This window comes from Aptenodytes patagonicus, chromosome 5, assembly GCF_965638725.1.
Source record: "Aptenodytes patagonicus chromosome 5, bAptPat1.pri.cur, whole genome shotgun sequence".
In the NCBI taxonomy this organism is placed as follows: Eukaryota; Metazoa; Chordata; class Aves; order Sphenisciformes; family Spheniscidae; genus Aptenodytes; species Aptenodytes patagonicus.
In genome coordinates, this window is record NC_134953.1 from 28,962,702 (window position 1) to 28,975,017 (window position 12,316).

General features: G+C 40.9%; 1 protein-coding gene across 2 annotated transcripts in view; it reads right to left on the reverse strand.

The window, feature by feature from the left end:
- Nucleotides 1–4,681: 4,681 nt before the first annotated feature.
- Nucleotides 4,682–12,316, reverse strand: part of CHST15 (carbohydrate sulfotransferase 15) — a 47,431-nt gene continuing 39,796 nt past the window's right edge. For both annotated transcript variants that reach the window (XM_076339196.1, XM_076339197.1), the window contains exons 6-8: nucleotides 9,702–9,858; nucleotides 6,950–7,097; nucleotides 4,682–5,427 (exon numbers count right to left, since the gene is read on the reverse strand). In XM_076339196.1, the coding sequence (XP_076195311.1) occupies nucleotides 5,237–5,427; nucleotides 6,950–7,097; nucleotides 9,702–9,858 (496 nt within the window). In that variant the 3' untranslated portion in view covers nucleotides 4,682–5,236. The remainder of the gene's footprint in view (nucleotides 5,428–6,949; nucleotides 7,098–9,701; nucleotides 9,859–12,316) is intronic.

Sequence of the window (12,316 nt, forward strand, 5' to 3'; positions counted from 1 at the left end):
CAACCCTTCCCTTTCCTCTTTCCCATTCATTAGTAGAGGAAGACATCATTTTGTAAGTGTGCGAGACATACCCAGACTGAGGGAAGAACTGTGAATTATTCTGTGCGCCCCCCCCCCCCTTTTGATAGTAAATGACAGTGCTTGCCCATGTTTTCCTTGGCGAAGATGTCCTGTGCAGCAGCTTTGCAGTGCCACTGCTGCCATGCAGTAAGTTGTTACCGCAGCAACTGCTACTTCAGTAACTAAACAGCAATTTTAAAGCTCTTAGAGTTGTATTTTCAGCATTTTTCCTCTAGATCTTCCACACCTGTGACCCATAGCCAAAAGGAGAGTGAGTGGCTGGGGAGTCAGGGAACAGAGAGCATTGCAGTATGTGGGATCCTGCTGCTGGGTTGGGGATTCACACTGAAGACAAAGGGCATGACTCTTCTGGAGGCATGGAGCCAGGTACCAGCCACACTCATATTGCCTGTTGGGGCTTGTTTTTCCAGGGATCGCAGATGATGAACCCGTCACATTATGAGCTTGGGATTTCTCACCTCTGCGAGGATCAGAGGAGTCAAAACACAGTCATCGTGATACAGATGTGCACACAAATCTTACCCTCTCTTCCTGCAGCCTTAGACATCATTGGAGAAAAGTGCATTTGGTGGGTGATAGCAGGAGAAGGCAGATGGACACCTGGGGAGCCCAGTGCCCCTCTGGGCACAGTGTGGGGATGCGAGCAGCCCCTGCCCCTGCCAGCCCAGCCGTGGAAGCACCAACGCACTTACACCTGCTCGAAGGGGCAGCTTTTTCACCGAGCAAACAGATGTTCAAAAACGATGAGAGTGAGGGACGGAAATTGTGTCCTTCCTCTGAAATGTGATATATTGATTGCTATTTGTGTCTCTTCCAAACCTTATTTTCTGCTAATTATGGCTTAATGTGTACACAGCGGGCCTCTAATTTTCAATGGCAGCTTTCAGCCCGGCAGTCCATTAAGCCCCTGCCACGCCGGCAATCATTTTAAGGGCCTTTCTATTGATTGAAGCAGTGCAGAGAGTTGGCAGAGTTTTCACAGGAGCTGCAACTTCAAAGCAGGGGACCCCAGCAGGTCACTGCCAAAATTGGCAGAGGTGAGCATCTCCCTGGCCTCAGCCGCTGCTGACATCTTTCCCCTGATGCAGGCAAAGAGCCAGTAGGGACAGAAGTGTGGATTGAAGCCCTTAGCAGCATCTCTGCAAACTGGGATTCCCAGGCCACAGCCTGACAGCAGTTTGACAGCTGCTTTGAGCTGACTACACATTAACAACTAGAATTACTACTAGAATAACATGACCCAACAAATTCCCTCAGTGCAGAGGTAAGTGCTGCATGATGGCCAGCACTGGTGCTGGCAAATCCCCGTGGGAGATTGCACCACACGCAGGACCCTGCGGTAGCTCCCCAGGAGGGACCACAAGGATGCTGGGGCTGTGCGGAGCCAGTACTTCTCCGTAGGATCCCCAACTCCTGGGCTGCACTGGAAATTTTATTCTTGTGGGCATCTGAAAAGAAGTGGAAATTATTTTTCTTTTTGCACCTGCCTTTTTTTTTTCAATGTAGAAAAAAATGCATGCATGTCCAGGGCACAAAGTGTTGCTCATGTTGACCACAAGATGGTACTGCAACACAAGCATTTTTGTTAGAAAATACAGCTGCTCATGAAACGCATCATTAAACATGCCTGTGTTAGGGGTATCTAGCAGGAGTAACTTTTTGTGACACCGTTGTGCTTTGTCTTTAATAAAAGAGCGTTTAGCTTAGTTGGAAGCTGGATTAATTTCTTGGCAGAAAGATATATTCAGAACTGTGACAACTTCACTGTTTATCTTCAGTTTATTAAGCTGAAGCATACAAGCCCGTGCACTGGACTCAACAACATACCATTTTCTGTGTAAACCAGTGCCTGTTTTTCTTAGGAGGAGATCCTTTGTTTTTACTGTGCTTCTTCCAACCAGCCAACATGCTTGGCCCAAACACATAAGGTCTTACAGAAAACACATTTCACATTCTTCTGCAGTAGCAGCGAGAACATTTGGAAACAACCCTTTCCTCAGTGCCTTTGCACTCAGGGAAGCTGCATCTTTGCCTGATTACTTTTGTTCAGCAGAGATAAGAGGAAACACAGTACGAGACACACATTTTCTGATCTCTTTGCAAAGAGCCACTGCTATGCTTTGGCAAACATAAAAATATATTGTCTCGATAGTAAGTCCAACTTCTTAGCAAATTACTGCTCTGGGGATGTAGGTCAGCTCAGTGCTACAGTGAATAATAACAATAATATTGAATTCTTTCACAGCTAGAATTGTCAACAGAAAGGTGGAGGGAACTGGAAGAACTTGGGATGAGCTTTATCCTACGTAGAGATTTGCTGTGAGGCAGGAGTGAAGCCACCGAATGGCAGTGGTACACTGTCTGCTCTGTGGCTGAAGCAGAGGGATCTGACAGCCAGCACCGTCACATCCCTCAAGAAAATAAAATGTTATTTTATTTCATTCTGAGTCACCAGATCAATACTACTTTTACAGTCTGGACTAGAGAGCAACATCTTTACCTCCAAGATGCCCTCTTGACAGTTAATTTGCTACTTTTTGATATTTAGTCATGCCACAACCCAATAGTATAAGGCTGCAATGTGTTAAATCAAGAGATCATATTTTGGAGCTCATGAAAGAGATGACATAAAAGCACCCTCATTGGAGACTTCACTTTTGGAAGGATCCTAACAGATCATCTGTAGCTATAGCCCCTTCTCCATGTTGTTATTGTGCTACACACAACATGGTGACACTCGGTGCACCAGCTGCTCTCTGGGCACGTCGTCACCGCTGTCCACCTTCATACAGGGAACTTTCAACCTTTCTCCTTCCTCTGAGTCAGAACTAGGCAAGACCTCGACCTAGCAGGGTGCTGGGTACGATTCAGCCTAAAGCAGAAATTTTGACCATGAAGCATGTTTTGATTTAGATTATATGCATAGGCAAAAGGGCAGAGAGAATCTCCCCGACCACTGGTGGACTGCATGGGTCTGCTGACAGAAATTAGAGGTCATCACCACACATCAGTGTGTGTGATTTGTTCATGAAATTAATGCTCACGCTAAAAGATAATGACAGATACATTCATTAGCTTTTAGGGCTGGTAAGATGTTATCATTAGATCATGGTTGTAGCTGACAACTAAATGGAAATATTTGACCACGGCAGATCAGGTTAGCAAACATTCTGTATAGAGTTATCCTGATCACACAGCGTTGACTCTAATTCGGAGCACAGCTGGCAGAAATCTTTAGTGTAAATAAATTGTTGATGGAAAAGTTTACATTTGCAAACAGTGGTGAATTCATTCTGATTTTCTGATTCATGCTGCCATGATACTTTTTTTGTACTGATGAAATCGTCCATCCTCAGTTCTCTAATGACTTTTGGTCTGTAAGCATTTCTGAACTAGAACTAATTCGTTCTGGTTGTCTAGAACTGCTTCCCTAAATTACTTGTTTTAGGCTTTCCAAACACCAGACTGAATCCTTTTTAAACAGTGCATTACCAGTTATCAAAGGACCTAGAAATGGACTTCTGTTACAAAAATCTCACGTCATCAATCACATTAACATGTGTGAAATGTTCAGGACTCAGGAAGTTTTCAGCATTAACTCCTTATTTAGAAACACAGGAGGTGAATAACATGTCCCCATGGAGGAGGATGGTAAATAGTTACTTTTAGTATTTGTAAATGTATTTGTGAATCCGTCAGTAAGCTGTATTGCGGGGTCCAACATAAAGGTCGAAAGGACACATGAAGCTAATTAGAGACGATTCTTTGGGCTTTTAATACCTGCTACCTAGACACGAGCTACATTTGACCCACTCAACATGCATTCAGGGAAGAAAGAATCAGTTTAGCCCTTGAAAGGAAATTATCAACAGGAAGCATTTTCATTTGTTCCTTAAAAAAGTCCCTAGCTTAGGTAGACTATGCTGGCCAGTTCTACCTGCAGGAAGACTGGAGACTGTAGCTGACAGTGACCCTAACCAGGTGTGTTTCAAATCAAATATTGAATTATTGCACATTTATATAAAAATTTGGCCACTTTAGTCAAATAAAAGCTTTCAGACAGTCCAAAGTTTCTCCATAGCTTTCAAAATGTTTTTTTCTCAAGTCTGTATATCTCAACTTTTTTAACTAGATGTAGACATCTTTCATGAAGAGGGAAGCGCATAATGTGCAACTGATTCATTAATAAACATGTCCTTTCTATGAGGATGCAAGATACTGTGCATCCTGTCCATTTATGCATTTAATAACAAGATTTCGTAATGATTTTAAAATGCTTATTTCTTTGCAATGGAGAAGAGTAATTGTGTATGACCAAAAAGGAAACTCCATAAAAGCTCTCTGTGGCCAGCAATGGACTTTACATCAAACCCGTTAGTGGTTTCCTAGGAAAATGTGTGAGTGATATGAATAGATGATACGTATTTGTATTTACATGCACAAAATATGGAAGAAAATGGATTTGTTATGCTAAACACTGAATGTGGCCTGTTGTTTAGGTTTCAGTCATCCATTCTTACCTGGGTTATAATTTTTTTTTTTATAATAACTGTGGCTAGGAAAGTCCATTTATCTTGAAGATATAAATTAGACTTGGAAATTTATGTAAATGCAATTATCCTTTATCTTTGTTTCAGAATTAAGGAAATATAAAAACCTTAGTGCAAGTGAAGACCATTTGTGAATATGCTGACAAAAAGAAACAAAATTTTAGGTTGAATTCAATTAAAAATTTTAATGACTAAATGACATTGATAGTTTGAAAAAATGAATGAATAACATATCTTGAAAATGAGATTATAAGCGTAATTGTAGGAAACTGATGCTAATTCTGTGTTGCAGCATCTTAGAGAAGGTTAAACTTCAACATCCCCGTGGAGAGTGTAAGACATCATCTTTGTACTAATGCTTTTCCACTCTACTCTTTTGCCGGGGTAAAAGAAGTTGCAATAAACTGATAAGCAAGATGCTTTACATTCTCACAAGGAAAATGTGGTATAACTGTCATGAAGTGTGCTGACTGAAGGTGAGAGTCTCAGCTCATCAATCGGCTTCTCTTTGGAATGGGAAAAATGTAAATATCCACGCACAAAAATAGAATTTAAAAAAATAAAAACTCCTTTAAGCACTGTATTTGTGGCACTAAATTTACGTATTATGTCCTCTTCCATAAAAAAGCATCATCAAAAAGAACTTGTGCCAGTTTTGTATTAAAAGGCTTATAGAAATCTCTTAAAATTGCCTTTGTTGTTGGTAGCATAGGTCCCAGACTTTTGTCTTCAGGTCGTCTAGTGTTTGATGCAGGACTCTTTGTAATCAGAGCTTCTTGTTTCTCACTTAGAGGTCCTATGGAAAAAGAGAATATTATCTTAAAATATTTCACAAAAAATGCCCATGCTAAAGAAGACAAATGACTAACTCAGAAGGTTTGCCAAGGGAAGACAAATGGAATTTGTGTTAGTAGCGATGATGTTTCAGAATATTGAATACAGACTTAGATTAGTAAAATAAACCACTGTTAGTAAATATAGAAATAATATGTTTTCCTGTCACATTAATTAATCATCTCTACAACAAGAAGCATAAATAATTTCTGGAGGAAAAAAATCGTTTTCAGAAAAAAACCTATGGCATTGAATACAACTTCCTGTCCATTTTGGAGTTGCAATTATTTTATACTGTTATTTCACTGGCGGCAAACTTTTTAGCAGGGCCTGTTGTGCCAGGACAAGGGGGAATGGCTTTAAACCAAAGGGGGGTAGATTTAGGCTAGATATAAGGAAGAAATTTTTTACGCTGAGGGTGGTGAAACACTGGAACAGGCTGCCCAGAGAGGTGGTGGATGCCCCATCCCTGGAAACATTCAAGGTCGTGTTGGACGGGGCTCTGAGCAACCTGATCTAGTTGAAGATGTCCCTGCCCACGGCAGGGGGGTTGGACTAGATGACCTTTAGAGGTCCCTTCCAACCCAAACAATTCTATGATTCTATGTTTCATTTTATGATGTGAGTTGTTTAACACCTGGTAGAAACTCCACAAGCCTCACTCATGTAAGCTCTTTTTTTGTTTGTTTTTGAGGTTGTCAGTGGGATCAAAGCGGTACACAGGTACAGCGATGCCACTATTCCAGGAATAAATGTAAGCCCTTGACAATGTACTTCAGCAAGATAAAAACCCACAGACTTTTCCAGTGTAAACCATATTCAGGAAGAAGATGCCAAGCTCTTCATCTGTTCAATCTGCTACATTCAAACTTTCTCATCATCTAGACCAGTGTTTGGACCAGCCAGACTATTTTGCAGCCACATTTTCATCCTCTTGCTACTGTCAAATCAACATTGGGCAACATTTTGTCTGCCAGCGTTTCTCAGAGGATTAGCAACAGATGTCTCGATCAACACAGCAAAAACACAATTTCCCCCGTCTCCCTGGCTAGAAACGCAACCTTTCATCATACTCAGATTTAGATTCTGGATTGGTGCATGCTGGCAACAGCATGCACACCACGGTAGCACTTCAATTTGTTTAAATTGTGTGGTATAGCTCTTGCACCTATGTAAGCCCATGACAAACAAGCCCTGACTGCCTGCAGAAACAGGAATGGCTTCCGTATGGTAAGATATATCTCTACATTCTGAATAGTTTTGATTTTTTTTCTTGATATAGTCTTATTAAGATCTTCCAACACCAGCCTTTCTATGAGAATTTGGGAATTTTAGTTTTGCTACACTCCAGGCAACAAGATTAATGCATCCTTCAAAACAGATTCCCATGCTTCTATTTTGTCTCTTAATAAAGCAAAAATGACCTAGAGGAAGGATAATAATAATTTTTTGCACTTATCTCAAAACAGCCAGAAGACACCTACCCAGATCCAGAAACTGGAACACCATGTGCATCGTGTATTTCACATTTGATGCATGGTCCTCCAAGCGAAGAACAAGTATCTGATCTTTGTCAAAAACTGTCAGCCAGTCCAAAAGATACACAACATAGAGCCCAACCTGTAACCTTACCTGTAAGCACAAAAACCACAAACCAAATAAAATTTATTCATCTTACAACCTTCTAGCAGTAACAAACCAACATTCATCTCTGTCTTCTGGGCAAAAATCCCAAATATGTGCCTTTGAGGAACCATGAAAAGACAGTATCTGAACATTTTTTAATCTTCCTCTTGTTTTCAGTGCAGCTTAAGGAAATCTTTGCAAACGGCCTTTCTACTGGTTAGAGATGTCATTTTACTAAGGGCTTGGCTGTGCACTTGCTGCATCAGCCATAGGTCTGCGTAAAAGCACTGCACAGACACAACCATATGCAGAAGGATGCTCGGCTACCTCACCTCCATGCTCCTCCATGCTTGGGATGACCCAGCCTTCGCAGAGACACTGAGGGCTTTCAGCCCCTGGATGAACAGCAGTGGAAGGGAAGATGCCAAGTCCTGCTACCTTCTTCAGGCCCTTAGGTTACTTATTTCACCTTGATTATCAGCTATACCAGATCATGCTGCCATGAGTAGTACAAATATTCTGATTCAGTGTCAGGAATTAGATTTGAGTGTATTTGCTTTATCCTCTGATTGCAATCATTAGATTTAAATCTAAGCTGCAGTAGTGGCTGCTAGACAGTGTTAATGATGCATCGTCTGAATATGCAATGAGAGCGCCAGACTATGTTATGACCAGAGATGTGAAAAGGCAGTTTTTCAGCCTGTCCTGACCTAATCTCTGTTTTTCTTCCCTCCTCAATTTTACATAACAAGTTGAAACATAAAAAGGGTAGTCTGATGTTCTTAAAAGTCCAACCTCCAACTGTGCTTGTAAATATTTTTCTAAATCCCTTCAGGCTCAAAAGAGAGAAACGTGAATCCCAAGTCATAAGTATCTTTCATAAAAGAGGCTTAACGTTTTCAAGTCGCATTACTGCAGAACCAATGAAGTCAGATAACAATAGACTCTTTTGCTTCTTAAACTGACTCGTGTGACCTACATTGATACTTAAATTCCAGTAAAATAAGCCATATTTTGAATTATTGCTGTCATTATTATCATAATGTATGATTCTGATGTGTGTCTTTGGCTGCTTATAACTTTAAGCCTCCATGTTTAGCAGACTTCTTTACATATGTGCTACACATCTTAGGGCATCAGTAGAGTTTCCCAAGCCATTCTCCTCTCCATAATATCCACATCTGGACTTTCAGTTTGATCACTCTGGCTCGGCATGCCTTTGTCTGGGTAATATGCTTTTCACTGACGCTACATGAGGATAAGCTGACAAATGCCCCTTTCTTTACAGGTTAGCATCTACCAGCAGTGACAAGGTCTATGATGCCTCCCTTGTTTCAGGAATATATTAACAAATAGCAAAAGAAAATTCTTCTGGTGTAGTCACACAATTAGCAATCTAATGAGCTCACTGGGGAAAATAATCCCTACTTTTTCAATATATAGCAAACCATGCACATAACAGACTGGAGCAACTTGGCTGAAGAAGAAGCTAAAAAAGCCCATTGAGGAGCACAGTTAGCATTTGTGTTTTATTATGAACACCTGCTTGTAGCTCTCTGGAAAGAGGCACCCTGTGTTCATTTTCAAAAGTATCTTCTTCAGAGGGCTGTCTAAGACAACAAATGAAGATTGGTTCTGCACCCTGAGGACAAAGATAAGAGGAAAATACTTTCTTCTGGTTCTCTCTCTGCCTTTCTTTCCCCACACTGGAAGAAATGCATTTGTGCAAGCAGATGGCTGGAAAATACTGTGATACTGCCCGGCAGCAACTCGTGTCTGTGGAGGTCATCAAAGACTAGCAGCTCCAGTCTACCTGCCAAGGTAAGTAAGAGGAATGTCCTGTTTGCCCTACTGCTGTGGGGCTCAAGCCTGTGCAATACACTCTTTTACGGTTATTTTATTGAGTGGAGGAGACAATAACTTCACCCTGGAGACAAAGGAGGGAAGTATTCCCTCTGAGTCCTTTACAGCCTGAGCAAATAAAATAGGATTGAATGGCAAACTGGCCAGATGTGATACTTCAAGTCAATGTCTTCCATATTATTCTCCCCCCCTCAAGCAAAATTTGAAGTCAGTTCTACACTAAAAATGTGAATTTTGGAGTACTGAGCCTGTAATACTTATCCATTCCGCTGCCAGCAGTTTCTGTATTTCCTTTTATCATCTTCTGATGCACACAATTTAAAAAAAAGTAAAGGTTTTATCTAGTTATTGGTTGCCTTTTCTTGTGAAAGAATACATAATTTATTCTGATTTTGAGGCAATTTCGTACCACAAAGATCCTTGCCAGAGCTACTTTTTGGAGACAACTGCAAAAAGCTTACACATTAAACTGTAATCTTCACTAAATGTGCTCTCCATACACTTGCACAATAGAAAGACTGTATTATTACTGTTGGCATTCATCAGGGAACAGACTGAGGAGACAGCTGAGCCAGTACATCAGCTTTTACATGCTTACATATATATTTATGTCATCTGCTTTACAAATGAAAAGGGAAGAAGTTTTATTTCTTGATGCTTATTTGCACGGTACTTCAGTATTTTAATAACCTTGACACAACATACCATTAAACAAGCAAGGAATCAAATGTTCTTGGAAATACGTACGGGCATGGCATTGTTCAGGGTATTGTTGTAGACACAGGCTCTCAGTGAGTAATCCAGCATGCAATTTTCAAACAGCTGCAGCGATTCTGCCACTTTTTCATGAAAATCTTCCACAGATTTATTAGCACTTGCGAAGTACAGATAATCGGAGTACAATCTGCAAATGAGATATGTGTGAGTAAATGGCAGGGGAAATGAAAGAAGATTTATTTACATGACAATGGCAATCAGTTACATGAATCAAGGGAAGGGTACATGTGTGTAACATTGCTCTACCGACAGCCTGTTCAGCCAGTGACACATTTTCTATTCATTTTGATGGGTTTTGGCTCAGAGTAACATCCACTCCAGGGAGTTGCTGAACGTCATCCCTGCTTTCAAGGTCAGCATCCCTTGCGAACCTGACCCTAGTAATTGTGCAAGCCAATATTTTCTCCTGAAGACAAATTTTCTCAAAGGTATATACTTTAAATTTGTGTTATCTGTGAACAGTAGAACTGGTCTCAGCTGACATTGGTATCCCTCTATATTTGGAGCTCCACACTGCCATGGATAGAAACAGTCCTCGTCTCAAAAGCTTAAAGTTGATTTCAAAACCAACAGAGGAAAGGGATGAGTTAGAAAGAGTGATTTTTATATGATTACCAAGCTGGCTACCATCAAGAGTATGAAAGAGTCCTGACTTCCTAGTTTTTTGCAGAAAGCTCCACCTCCAATCCTATATTGACTTTCCATCAAAAACTTCCAATTTACAGCATTCCATCTCTTGGGTTTTTTTAAGCTGAAATACTATAGCTAGGAGAATGGTTCACATTTGTGCCGCAGTCTGTAGTGCTGCATTCCCCAAGCAGTCCCACCTCTACTTCGAGGGCAGCAGGACGTGGGCCCATGCATGTTTGCAGCTTGCAGGCAAGCAGAGCCCCTGCATCAGTTGCTGCTGTGAGCAAGAGCCACCAGCAACAGGAATTTCTCTAAGTTACAGCAGAGGAGTATCCCCTCATTGCACGTTTTTAGCACAAGTTCTACAATTGCTTAATATCGCTTAAAAAAGATTATCTAAATTCAAATCCCCTTGGGGGGGGGGGGGGGGGGGGAAACAACCCAAAACCTACAGGCAATAAAATATCTACTTTAGTATTAATCCCTGAAACCTTGATTAAACTTTTCCAAGATAAACATGGTTCAAAGAGACAAAGGAAATGCTCTGACATGGCATAACTATTAGATTGTGAATCATCCACTGAACATTATATTTTCATTTTCTTTCGTATTTAGGCTTAGAAACTATGACCAGAACCCCAACCATACTGCAGGATTTTGGAGACAGCTTTGTAACACTTGAGGAGTCACTTCCCCGACTGTGTTTGCAGCACAAATATTATGCCTCCGTAGCACCCACCTCTCAACACAATTCCAGAAATCCTAGATATCTTTCAGCCTCTTTCAATAAACACAGGTTTCTAAGAATTTACCTAAAAAAATCGATTTATTTAGGTAAATATCAATTTTATTGCTGCAGTAACCTTTTGTATTGCACTTACTTTATTTTTTAACTTCCCTAGATTTCCACAGGTACTTAAAAATTCATCATTTAATTTAGAAAGTTTAGGCCCTAATCCAGCAAAGCACTTAAGCACAGGAATAGCCCCTCTGCACTCATTATTTATGTTAGTGTTTTGCAAGAACAGGATTTTAATTCTCATATGAAACAATGAAGACTCTCTGTTCATTTAAAAAGGAAGAAAAGGGATACATTTGTGCAGGATGCTTTTTTAATTCAATTTTTTACATACTTTTTAGAAGAAAAATCACAGCAAACTATAGAAGATGAGGCAGAGGCACCCAGTACTATCTGTAGGAGTCACCAACTAAGAATGACAAACACTCTGTTTTTTGTCCAGTTCTTCCCAGTCTGGTAAATGCAGTTGAGACAGTTTTCTTTAAAGGAAAAAACTCCATCTCAGAGCAGAGGGAGGGTACCGGGCTTGGACCAGGCTGGTCGGGCAGCCTATTTCAACGTGATGCCCACCAGTGCTTGAGGACCACAACCATGCCACCAGGTGTGTCCTCTCCCTCTGCAATGGCAGACCTTGGGTCCCTCATGCTGCACCCACAAAAGAGCCACCGTACCAGCCTAAGGTACAAGGATGAGCTGGGGAGAAGCTAAGGGACAAAGCCAGCTGACTTCAACTAAATTAGGCACACAACAGTATCTCCTGCTTGCAGAAAAGTGTGTACATCAACAAGTCTCAGGCTTGCCCAGCTTGTCCCAGGGATGGCAGGACTGACTGCTCCTGGCAGAGCAGGTAAAAAGCTTCTTGCTGGGGGAAATCAGCCAGCAGGCATCACATACAGCATGGGCCTGGCTGCAATTTTATTTAAAAAGGTTTAATATGACTGCTTAGTATTTCTAATCATCCATTAAAATAAATGCATAATTTAAAGACTTGCTGACATCTTATGGAAAACTATGTTCTTGAAGACAAGTTCTCTCTCTGCAGGGCAGTCAAGATTTTTCTGTATTTCTTTCCATCTGTTTTTAATTCTGGGGACATCTGCCTGGAAATAAAACCTTTGCTGATTAGGATTTCAGCTGTTCTGGCTACTTGAAGTCA